This window comes from Pomacea canaliculata, linkage group LG2 (genome assembly GCF_003073045.1).
Source record: "Pomacea canaliculata isolate SZHN2017 linkage group LG2, ASM307304v1, whole genome shotgun sequence".
NCBI lineage: Eukaryota > Metazoa > Mollusca > Gastropoda > Architaenioglossa > Ampullariidae > Pomacea > Pomacea canaliculata.
In genome coordinates, this window is record NC_037591.1 from 38,848,413 (window position 1) to 38,860,411 (window position 11,999).

Consider the following 11,999-nt stretch of genomic DNA (forward strand, 5'->3'; position numbering starts at 1 on the left):
AATGCTGCTACTTCAGTAGATGCTCACACAAATTAAAAGCAATATGTGAGACAGCATCACTAAATGTTAGATAGCAAAAGACCAAAGATAGCATAAAACCATGAAGCTAGTAGACACTGAACTTCTAAACAGCCTTTCATTTCTATCGTCTCAGTTTGTCTACATGTTTGTTGTATACATGTATTTGTTTGTCCGTTTGTTTTGTAATCGTCCGTGTGTGTAGCTCATTGAGCTCACATCCATGTGGACAAGCCTACAGGCTCAATTAATAATATTATATATAATTTATTTTTTCTAAGTTGAAACCTGAATTCGAATGAAGTTACTGTCAATAAATTCAAATACATGAAGTAATTTATAGGCTCAGTGTATCTACCTCTTTGTGTCCTCAACACAACCTTGATCCGGCAATAAAATTTCTGTAGATGTTCGCCGATGCAAAGTATCGGTAACTTTCACTACAGTCCGACTAACAGTCAATTGATCGACAGAGTTCGATTCTCCACACACCTGAAAGCTCCATGCGGCAAATTCTTTCGGATATTCTCTCCACGGCATGTCTTTCGCAAGAATTCTACATAAACGTAAATTAGAAATTTTTTTATTCTTGCCCATTAATTCTGTGATCCAGTTGTCATATAAGAGTTCTATCAAGTATAAGTAAAATCTGCTCTATATTACTCATCAAAACAAATTTCTTTGTGCAGAAAATCGTACGAGGGGAGATAACCATGAAGAAAATGTTGACCCCGCATGAAGGCAGCGAACTGTGACTTCCACGAACAGAAGGCACAACAACAAAAAGATGTGATGTTTGTGTTTTCTGAACTGCGATCGCTTCTCGTTATGAAATTCATTAATGTCTTCTTTGTTGCACAACTTAGTCGCTTCTGATGTCGATTACAAATATTCTGCATACCATGGGTTGTTGTGTGCGTCTGGTGACAATTTATACTTATGGGGGTTATTTTTATTTATTGGACAGATTTGAAAGTCAATAGCTGGTTGCTATGGCCACTACTCATCAATCATCAATCATCATGATCATCATCATCATTAGCAGCAGCTGCTGGTCGGAGAACGGTTCAACTGTGAAAAATAAACTTGCTGTCATCTTCAGTATAAAGTAGACGACTTCATCCGTCATTTAAGTTATGCTTTTAAAAACAGACTAAAAAAATACAGAAAAAGTTTGATTCAGAAATCGTCATTCAATATACAGTATTGCCTTTTGCACACGATCGTTAGTAAACCTAACGAGGCAATACTAAGTTATTAAAAAATTTTAAAAATCATCGTAATGAAACTCATCATGGCTCAAGGCACGCAATGTTGGCCATCTTTCCTCGATATATTCTGGTGACATCTTTTCATCAACAACCGTCACCTCGAGGCGTTTCATTTCTGCAACATAATAAAGGAAATTTCAATCTATAAAGCAAAACATTTTGATTGTTTTATACAATAATAAGTAATTTGATATCTTGGAAGTCAAGGTAGCACTCAAAATAAAAGAAATAAAACGAGATCTCGTGTATCATGACATCTCGCATCATAAACACAAAAAAGGTAAAATTTACAATAATAAACGTAAAAAAAATCAACATTAAATAATAATAGGAGTCTGATCAATACACGCAGAGACGTTATCAATAATATTAAAACAATATTCAGGTATCAGTAGTCTGAAATAACATTTAGGAAAGAGATGTAAATAACCATTCTGTCTGCGGGCGGCTACAACACGTGACAGTTTGTCCAGTGTCTCTGGCTTCAGGGGGATGGACAAGAAAAGTCGCTTCAGTCGGACACAGGTCTCGACGAGCTTTACAACTGAATCGTCCACCTCCAGGTATCCCTGAGACTCGTCGTCCACCTTCAGGAATGTTTCAGCCTTCACGCACACTTCCTCTGAAACAAGAGCAGAACTGCATCACTCAGCACCTTTCTGGTTCTTCCTGCCTGTTCATTCATCTGTTCATTCGTGACCACGTGCTATGAACAAAGTTAGCAAATAAAGACATCACTTACTGGGATTTAGTCTGTTAATGATGGGTGGAGTTTATAAGGAATAGGCACGCATTTCGAAAAATGTTTGACTAAAAACATGCCGCAGTTTTTTGTTTCTTTATTTGTTTGTTTGCTTGTTTAAAAACCTTCTCAGCATGGAAATAAAATGAAGGAGATTTTTTTAGAGACTGGCTATTAGCGGAAAACATTATTCCACAATATGAAATTTGTGACTCAACGTTTCTAGAGCTTTCTGTCCTTTCCCGGTCATCGTCCTCTCAGCCGTCATCAAACGATTACAACTCCTTTGATATTGTTATCGGGTAGATCATCGAGATGGCAATTAAGGGAGGTCAGCGTGGAGGTGGGGGAGGTAATCAGAGTGTAAGAAGATATACGTCTAAGCAATCGACGTATTTTTCTAGTTGTTTCTAGAAGGTCAGCAGAAAACAGTTGGGGCTGTTGTTCTTCGCAAACCGCAGTTTAATGTCTGACAGTTGTTGGGTGTTTGTTACTTTATTGAAGGAAAGTGAGGGAGGAACTCTTACTGAAACGTCGATTCGGCGAATCATTTAACCTTGTTGTTGCAAAAAATGTAATAGCATCAAAGGCGATCATCGAACTGTCATCTCAGGGAAGGGGGTGGAGGCCTCTTACCTCAAATAAAGGCTAGAGGGAAAGGAAAGTGTCTCCTCACCGATGGTGTTGAAGAAAATGTCAGAGATATATCCGAGGAAACGCGCCACGTCAGCAAACGTTATGTCACGCATGCCCCATAGAAACACCTGCAGAACAAGAAGGGAAATGTCTCCAGGAGGGTTTGTAAGGACACCAATTGTCCCTCACCCCAAGTAAGGACTCTTTGCTCTTTCCCTTTATCAACTGCACGCAAACTCTTGTATGCCCACGTCCATCCATCCTCACCCATCAGTTCTCTCGTTCTCACTCTCTCTCACTTACACACAAACACCAATTAGCCCTCATACACACGCACATGCGTATAGAGCACAAACATATGAATACACGCACAGGATGTGTTGATACTTTGAACACATGTTGTGGAGCTTTTCGAAACAGCCATAGAAATGGGAGATATAGAGAAATGGACATAGCGATGGGTCCAATGTGGATTGTTGAGTGTAGCCCTGGACATTCTGTGGAAGACACAGTGCGGTTTGCACGTGTTCCATCGGTTTCTCGCCTCTCGCCTCTCGCGCCATATCATAGTTTTCTTTTAAACTTTTTAACTTGCTCTCGTAATGGGCAACGGAGCAATTTTTGCACCGGAAATCCTAACTTAAAACTGATTTAGAAGATATTGTCTTTAATCTTCTCCCAGGCTATTTGCTCCAATCATCTACATTTTGATAACAACACTAGCACCACAGGTGTTCTTCGGATTTTCGTTGACCAGGAGGTTCTCTACAGACACATCTACTTAACTCACAAAACACTGTTGTTTTCATTAAACACTGCTTTCTTTAAATTTCACTTATCTGGTCAAAAAACAACGATCTGCTTTAGGTAGAGAAGAGAGACAATTTTGTAAGATGACTGGTCAGATGGAAAAGACAACAATTCATCTCATGTGTCCCAGAGATAAAGGCTGACCAAAAAGAAGTATATTATTATTGTCACAAAAATGCCAACAATTCTCCGTTCAGCGTACTTACTCTGGTCAAAGGCATTGACTCCACGAGCACACGAGAGTAGTAATCCTCGAAGAGATAGTATACATCTAATCTCACTGTGACAGTTAGTGACGGACACCGCTGGACAGCGAGCCGCCAGGTGTGCGAGTCGATGGCGTGCACCACCGTCGCGTCCATCACAATGTCCAGGTGGCGCAGCGTTTGTGCGCAGCCGGTGATGAGCTTGTCCAGCACTGCCTCACACAGGTAGTGCTGTATGGTTCAGGGAAAGAAAAGTGAAGGTGTTAACGAGTGAAAGAAAGAAACGATACATCCATGCACTTATTGATGAATGTATGCATGCATAAAGTCGAGAACGGACACGCTGTACTGTACCCGATAATACAATCCTTGACAAAGCATGAGCAATACTTGGAAGAAAATATGACGATGATTATTCATTCATATTTTAGGAAATACTATATTACATTGAGGTTTAGTCATTTGAAAGAAAGCAGCTGCAGTACCGCAGAACTTTACAGATGAACTTTGTCAAATTGTCTTCCCGATACCAAGATAACAATGAAGGAAATTCAGGTTCGGTCTCTCCGGACTTTCAATGGAAGAGAGCTATCGTATCTTCTTTGCAGTTTTAAAGACTTCAAAAATTGGCAAAATATCTGTCAAAAATACAAGTCGTTTGAAAATAACTGCTAAAGAAAAAACGAAATGAAAGTTGAGCGTGAACATTCTGACCCTTTGTCTTCCAACATTACCCGACATTTTCAGAGACGCCTTCTGGGACAAACAAAGAAGTCACTGAGTAAAAGTGTAACCTGTCTTATTGCAGAAAAGGTCACCAAAATGAGTTTTCTCCATCTGACTATAACATTATGATACTTTATAACACTTATTATCATACATATTTCACACTTTGATAATATGAGCTATTCATGGTAAAAGATTCTAAATTCGGTTAGCTCAACACCTTCATTGCTCGTGCTACGAAGCTTCCTCACGTATCTATGTGTAGTTGTTTGTAGTGATGGAGAGGGCGTGAGGAAGATTCATGGGACCACGTCTGCTACTGCGACCCCATAACCCCGAGGTCATTTACGTTACCTGTACGGCGAAAAACGTCTTTAAGAAGGGAATGAAGAATTATTAAAGAATCGAGGCACACGAGGGAGTCACATTTACAAAACACCTCACGTCTGACACGAAAGCACGGCGAAGGTCTACCTGGTCCACACGCAGACAAGCGAGCTCGGGAAAGCGACCCATGTCCTCGGTGAAAGTGCTCAAGCTGATGTCAAGTGTTTGTCTCTCGAAGAACTCTCTAAGGCTCAAAGTGGTGATATTCCGCCTGGTCATCAAGGCAGGTCATCAGTGAGAGCCCTCAGCACCTGCAGACCCTCGTCGTGTGTGAACTCGCAGAAGTAAAAAGTCGGCTCTTGCAGCATCGGTTGCCGTTTCAGCAGCAAACACAGGCTTGCACCATCTGGGCAACGACAAGGAAGCTGATGATACCATGACATCAACATCAGAAGATAACCCAAGTCAAACACACAGTTAAGCTCATGTTGCTGGCATGTTAGCAGATTGTGTGGTGTCGAGAGCTTGTTACAAACAGCTGCGAATTTTGATTTTATTATTTTTGTAGAAATATTCACATTATTGACCTAAATTCTAATTTTGGTGTCACTTAAAATGAAGTGATCTATAATTTCAAACGATCGAGCTAGTATTCAGCGAGTGGTATAGGTAAAGTTCGTGTTTAAAACATAGGAAAACTAAAGGGCTGATGTTGTAGTGAGGTGACATTTTTAGTATAGCAATGCACTAACTGAAACTCAAGTGAAAGGCCTCACTGTACCTCACTGTCTACTGCTGCTATCTTGTACCTGATCTTTCTGTTGTTGAGTGTGTCTATAGTACCTCATCTTTATGTTGTACAGTGTGTCTATAGTACCTCACTGTTTACTGGCTGTTATCTTTTATTTTTCCTTAGTGGTCTGCGCAGACAGGGCGATCTGTCTTGGTCGTGATGCTGCGCGTTATAAGTTCCCATTATCATCATTATTAAATAACTGTCAAAGGATAACCTCATCCAAGGACGTAACCCACGTAAAAAGGTAGCGCGTGTCATCTCCCATTTCTGTTTGTTTGGTAGTTGCGTAACCACAATCAAAGTTTTTTCTCAATAAAGATATAACAATTAAATCTATAATAAAAAGAAAATATAATTTCTCACACACACACACACACCACACACAACACACAGAGGGGAAGAGAGCGACGTAGAGAGAAATAGCACCTTTGCTCGATAAGTCGACCATCTCCTAGGCAGGTCTTCGAAGCAAAGGTGCTGAACCCTGATAGATCGAAATGCAGCGCACTGATTTGCTGTGTCGATGAACGATTGGAAGCACTGTAGAGCCGCATTGTTCTGAAATTCAAAGTCCAGAATGACATGTTGCACGTGCTGTCCGTGCTCGCGGAAGAAGCCGTCATTACAGACCTGCTGCGTCTTGGTTCCTGGAAACACAAATAGGCGGCGACGCCAGAGGCAGGCCATTCGAAAAACTGTGTGCCAGGCCTTACATGCCAGGGACGCTTGACACCTGTCACATCAACACAGGTAACTGAATATTTCTCTAACTGCCTCTGTGGGAGGGTTCCATGGGACGTCTTGGCGTCCCTCCGCTGGCGTCGGCCAAATAGTCAACCTGGCACCATGGTAAACAGGTTAATGCAGCAACAGGTACTTTTCCTCTCAGGTGTGACCAGACGAGCGTTGTTTCCACATACAGAGTCACTGTTCATTTGTCGTCCATTTTGTGAAAGACGCGTTCAGAGCAAGAATACGTCAGAGTTAAACTTAATAATACGTCACGCTTGACAGAGAGAGAAGATGGCGGTGTTTGACGAGGTCTCAAGGTTGTCGAGTATATCCAAGATACATGTACAAACTTTTCAATGGATTCCGTGTCTACCATTTTTTCGTTTCGTTTGATGGTTGCACTCAGTGCAGACGTCGCTCTGCCTTCGTCCCTTCGTAAGCTAGACTGGCTTCTTCTACGTCAGTGCAAAAAACTGGAGGGAATCCGTTGCTACAAGTAAGTAGTCTATGTACATCAATGTTGTGTGGACGTGTAGTCAAGTACTCAGTGTCTATGAGCGCATAGTCCAAGTACAGAAGTGTGTGGACTCAGTGTAAGTACAACAATGTCTGTGGGAGCATTTTTTTATGATTGGTTGGCTGGCTGGCTGGCTGGTTGGTTGGTTGGTTGGTTTAGGTTGGGTTGGGTTTTCTTTTGTTTTGTTTTGTTTTGTTTTGTTTTTACTTGACCGGTCTCAGAATTATCAGCGGCAGGCATGCAGATACACACATATTCTGGTCATTCCTTTACATTACCGTCATAAGTAATAAACCGAGCTCATCTATTAAAGGTCTTTTTATTCCTCGATGTTGATATTATTATTGGCATTATTATTGTGAGTAGAGTAAGGTGATACATTATTGTACGTTGGTCAGCAAATATTTTACTTTTATATCCTTAGTGTTACAGAGTCTAAACAGTCTTTCATTTCTATCGTCTCATTTTGTCTACATCTTTGCTGTAGACATGTTTTGTTTGTCCGTTTGTTTTGTATATCTATCGTGTGTGTAGCTCACTGAGCTCACATCCACGTGGACAAGCGCTTTTACAGCTCAACTATTGATATTGTATTTAATTTATTAATTTAAATCATATTATGTGTAATTAATGTTTTCTAAGTTGAAGCATAATCGAATTAAGCTTACTGTCAATAAGTTCAATTAACATGAAGTAAATTTATATACAGTGTATCTACCTCTTTGTCTCCTCAACACAACTTGATCGCGGCAATTACATTTCGCTAGATGTTCTCCGATGCAAAGTATCGTGTAAATTTCACTACAGTCCGACTAACAGTCAATTGATCGACAAAGGTCGATTCTCCATCACACCTGAAAGTCTCTTTGCGGCAAACTACTTTCGGATAATCTCTCCACGGCAATGTCTATCGCAATATTCTACATAACGTAAATTAGAATTTTTTTTATTCTTGTCCATTAATTCTGTGATCCAGTTGTCAATAAGATTTCTATCGAGTACAGTAAAATCTGCTCTATATTACTCATCAAAACAAATTGTTTTTGTGCCGAAAATCCTAACCATAAAGAAAATGTTTGACCCGCATGATAAGGGAACTGGCACCAGCAGACCATTCGTGCGAGTATTTCTACGCATTGCGCAGTGGACACTAATAATGTGACCAAAGTTCTAGAAGGCTGCGAGCTCTGATTATCCGGAAAACATCTGGAACGATTTGGAATCAATTCTGAATGTCGTCCTGATATGACAAGATCCACGGAGAACTTCATGTGTACACGACTGCATAATCTGAATACCAAGCCAACGATGAGATCCAATACTGGATCTTTCATATCAAAGACTGGGAACAGAGAAAGTGTTGTCGGTCAGCGTGTCTCAGACATAAAAAGGATTAACGAATTCGTTAAAATTCCGAGGTTGTTTGTAAGGTCGCTGTCCCACGTTCGCATTTGTCGATGTGTTTATACTATTCGGTGTCAATTTTTATGCATGCACATACACACATATTCTGGTAATTCCTCAACATTACCGTCTTAAGTGATAAACCGAGCTCATCTATTTAAGGTCTTTTTATTCCTCGATGTTGATAAATAATGACCCTGATAGGCATTATTATTTAGAGTAGAGTAAGGCGATAAATTATTGTACGTTGATCAGCAAATATTTTACTTTTATATCCTTAGTGTTACAGAGTCTAAACAGCCTTTCATTTCTATCGTCTCAGTTTGTCTACATGTTTGTTGTATACATGTATTTGGTTGTCCGTTTGTTTTGTTATCTTCCGTGTGTGTAGCTCATTGAGCGCATATACACGTTGACAAGCGCCTTACAGGCTCAATTATAAATATTATATATAATTTATTTTTTCTATGTTAAAGCCTATTTTCAATCAAGTTACTGTCAAAAATTCAATACTTGAAGTAATTTTTGGCTCAGTGTATCTACCTCTTTGTCTCTGTCAGGGAAGCTGTTTTTGATCTCACTTTCACTCACTGCACGCACGCGTCCCTTTGCGTGTTCTTTCAATCATATATCACAAAGATTTGTCGTGGGAATCAAAACTTTAAATCAATCAACATTAACTAAATATAACAAAGTCCATAGGTTTCCACACAAGCGCCTTGTAACTCCAACAGTTCTCTATAATGTCACCAAGACGACATACACAATTCAAGCATTTCAAATATACTCCAACTGTCGTATGTTTTTGAATAAATCGTTAGTCTTAGTTACTCACACCCAAAATTGCAAGGTCTAGGTAAAATCCTCTCTGCCCCTTGTCCAACAGTGGTGTAGTCTGTGCCCACACTTGACTGAATATCCACACACACAAACGATAGAGGAAACCACATACACGTTCCTTTGCTAATAATAATAATAGGTGCTGACTGGTCACTTTGATCAACACATGATCCAAATCGGGCACCACAATATACTCCTGGGGATCAACATATGATCCAAAGCGGGCACCACTCATAAACCCGCAGGAATCGACACACACAATATCCGAAGCGAACACCACACACACTTTCCGTCCGCCTCTCTTCCCTGCTCACAGCCGTCTGCTCTCTTCCAATAATTTTCACCTTACTCCTCTCAAATTTTTTGCCCGTCATAAATGACGTCGGATTCTGACGCGAAACCACGACCGCAATCAACACACTCCATATATGTTAAGGTAAGGGCAATAATCTTTGAAAAACAAAAGACAGGGGAAACAACCCCTGTTCCTAATAACTGGTCCGTAACAGTCTCCTAAACACAACCTTGATCTGGCATAACATTTCGCTAGATGTTCTCCGATCAAAGTATCGGTAACTTTCACTAACAGTCCGACTAACTGTCAATTGATCGACAAAGGTCGATTCTCCACACACCTGAAAGCTCCATGCGGCAAACTACTTTCGGATATTCTCTCCACGGCATGTCTTTTCGCAAGAATTCTAACATAAACGTAAAATTAAAATATTTTGTTATTCTTGTCCATAATTCTGTGATCCAGTTGTCGTATAAGAGTTCTATCAAGTATAAGTAAAATCTGCTCTATATTACTCATCAACAAAATTTCTTTGTGCAGAAAATCGTACGAGGGGAGATAACCATGAAGAAATGTTGACCCCGCATGAATAAGACTGGCACCAGCACCATTCGTGTGAAGTATTTCTACACATGCGCAGTGGACACTAATAATGTGACCAAAGTTCTAGAAGGCTGACCGAACTCTGATTATTCCGGAAACATCTGGAACGATTGGAATCATCTGAATGTCGTCACTGAATGACAAGATCCACGGAGAACTCATCTGGACACGACTGTCATAAACTGAAGGCAGAGCCACGATGATGATTCATACTGGATCTTTCAATATCAAAGCACTGGAACCAGAGAAAGTGTTTGTCGTGTCAAGCGTGTCTACAAGACATAAAAAGGATTTAATGAATTTGTATATAAATCCGGTTGTTGTAAGAGTCGCTGTCCCACGTTCGTCATTTGTTCCGAGTGTGTTATATACTATCGTGTCCATTTCTATCGGGAATATCTCAAACAACAGGTGTGTGATACTTGTCGTTGGTTAGGTGCTGCCACAACCCCACCACAAAACTGTTCACGTGCAATGACAGATATTAGGCTCTGCCGTCTTTGCGAACAGACTTTATCAATGGACGCCATTGCTGCATCTGTCAAGAAGGGCGCGGAACGGTGGAAGTTCCACAAACAGCAAGGCACATAAACCAAAAAAATGTGAGTTGTGTGTTCTTACAGAATAAAAGACTTGTTATTTGAAAGACTAAAAAGAAACTTATTTATAATCCTCCAGAAGAGTGAATCTTTTTCAATGTTCCTAAAGAACATGTACCCACTCTCCATTCAACATCTGGATCAGCTGGTGGAAACAATAATAGCCATCCCAGGATCGATCTGGCAATATGCGCATCTAACCGATATCGTGTTCTAAACCCGGCTGTCCAATTAACTGTCCTAAATGATGGTTGTAGAAGGTTCATGTCTTTCACCTGATCATGGCAGAGCAATAAGCAACGCACTGCGCCTGGTAGCATTTTCCCAGCGTTTGGTAAAATCTCCGTTGAGTATCTCTGGTAGACGGGGGAGGGTTTGGGCATGGATCTCAACAATGTTGGACGAGGAACACAATGTTTTTGGATGCGCCAATGGCTAATGTGTAACCACAACACCGTTACTGTGAACAAAGATAAAACCGATGTCATTCGTGATCAATGCATTGTTTCTTGTCCTATTAAGCCCTGACCCCAATGCTGTGTCGACAGTTAGCGCCCCTTCAACGAGGGTGTCAGTACATCAGACTGCCAACAGGTTCATGCGCCAAACGTTTCCTAGAAACTGTTGCCTTCGAAGACTCTGGACATCGGTCTTGAGTTTTTCCACATCGTGAGAGCAATTTCGAGATACTTGACGAGTCGCTTCGTTTAAACTCAGCTTCAGGTTCATTGAATAATGTCATGGCGCTACGTAACCCTGGCTATGTCTGTGTTGAGCTCTCCTCAATGCTTTCGGACTGTGTTTTAGTTTGTTTTTTGAACTGCGAATCCTTCCTCGTTATGAAATCATTAATATACTCTTTGTTGGCACAACTTATCGTTTACTAATGTCGAGTGTACAAATATTCTGCATAGCCATGTGTTGTTGTGCGTCGTGACATGTTATGACTTATGGGGGTATATTGTATTTAATTGGACAGAGTTTGGGCGAAGTCCAATAGCTGTTGCTATGGCGCCACTAACCGTGGCTTTTAATCCATATTGTGCATCCAAGAACACCAAAGCAGCTGCGGCTGTAGTCTGCACATCATCGTAACCTTAACGTGCTTGCAATGAATCTGGGTGTGATGGGTGGGCAAGTGGACCATCGCAAAATGAGTAATCGTACATCCACTGAGTGTGTCATCTCCATCTGTGTTTCTGTCTGATATTGCGTGCGGCCATTATGATACAGATGTCTCGCTTTCTTTCTGGTTAGGTGATTTATAAATTTTCATCATCATCATGACCACATCATCCTATTAGAACATACAAATCATATCTCATCGACTCAGTGTACAGCACAGCAGCAGCAGGTCGGAGACGGTGTTCAAGATGTGAAAAAATAAACTTTACTGTCAGCTCTCCATAGTTCGTATAAACGTAAGTCGATCTTATCCGCCATGTTAGTATTGCTTAAAAACAGACCTAAAAAAAGC

At 40.7% G+C, this 11,999-nt stretch overlaps 1 protein-coding gene across 2 annotated transcripts in view; it reads right to left on the reverse strand.

Moving 5' to 3' along the window:
- The window catches only part of LOC112556977 (F-box only protein 39-like), an 81,325-nt gene that overhangs the window by 9,085 nt on the left and 60,241 nt on the right, over positions 1-11,999 (reverse strand). Inside the window, exon 6 of one of the 2 annotated variants that reach the window (XM_025226505.1) lies at positions 457-1,404. The exons of the other annotated variant lie outside the window; for it this stretch is intronic. Within the exon in view, the coding sequence (XP_025082290.1) occupies positions 1,286-1,404 (119 nt within the window). The 3' untranslated portion in view covers positions 457-1,285. Of the gene's footprint in view, positions 1-456; positions 1,405-11,999 lie in introns of those variants that run through there. 2 annotated transcript variants of the gene reach the window in all.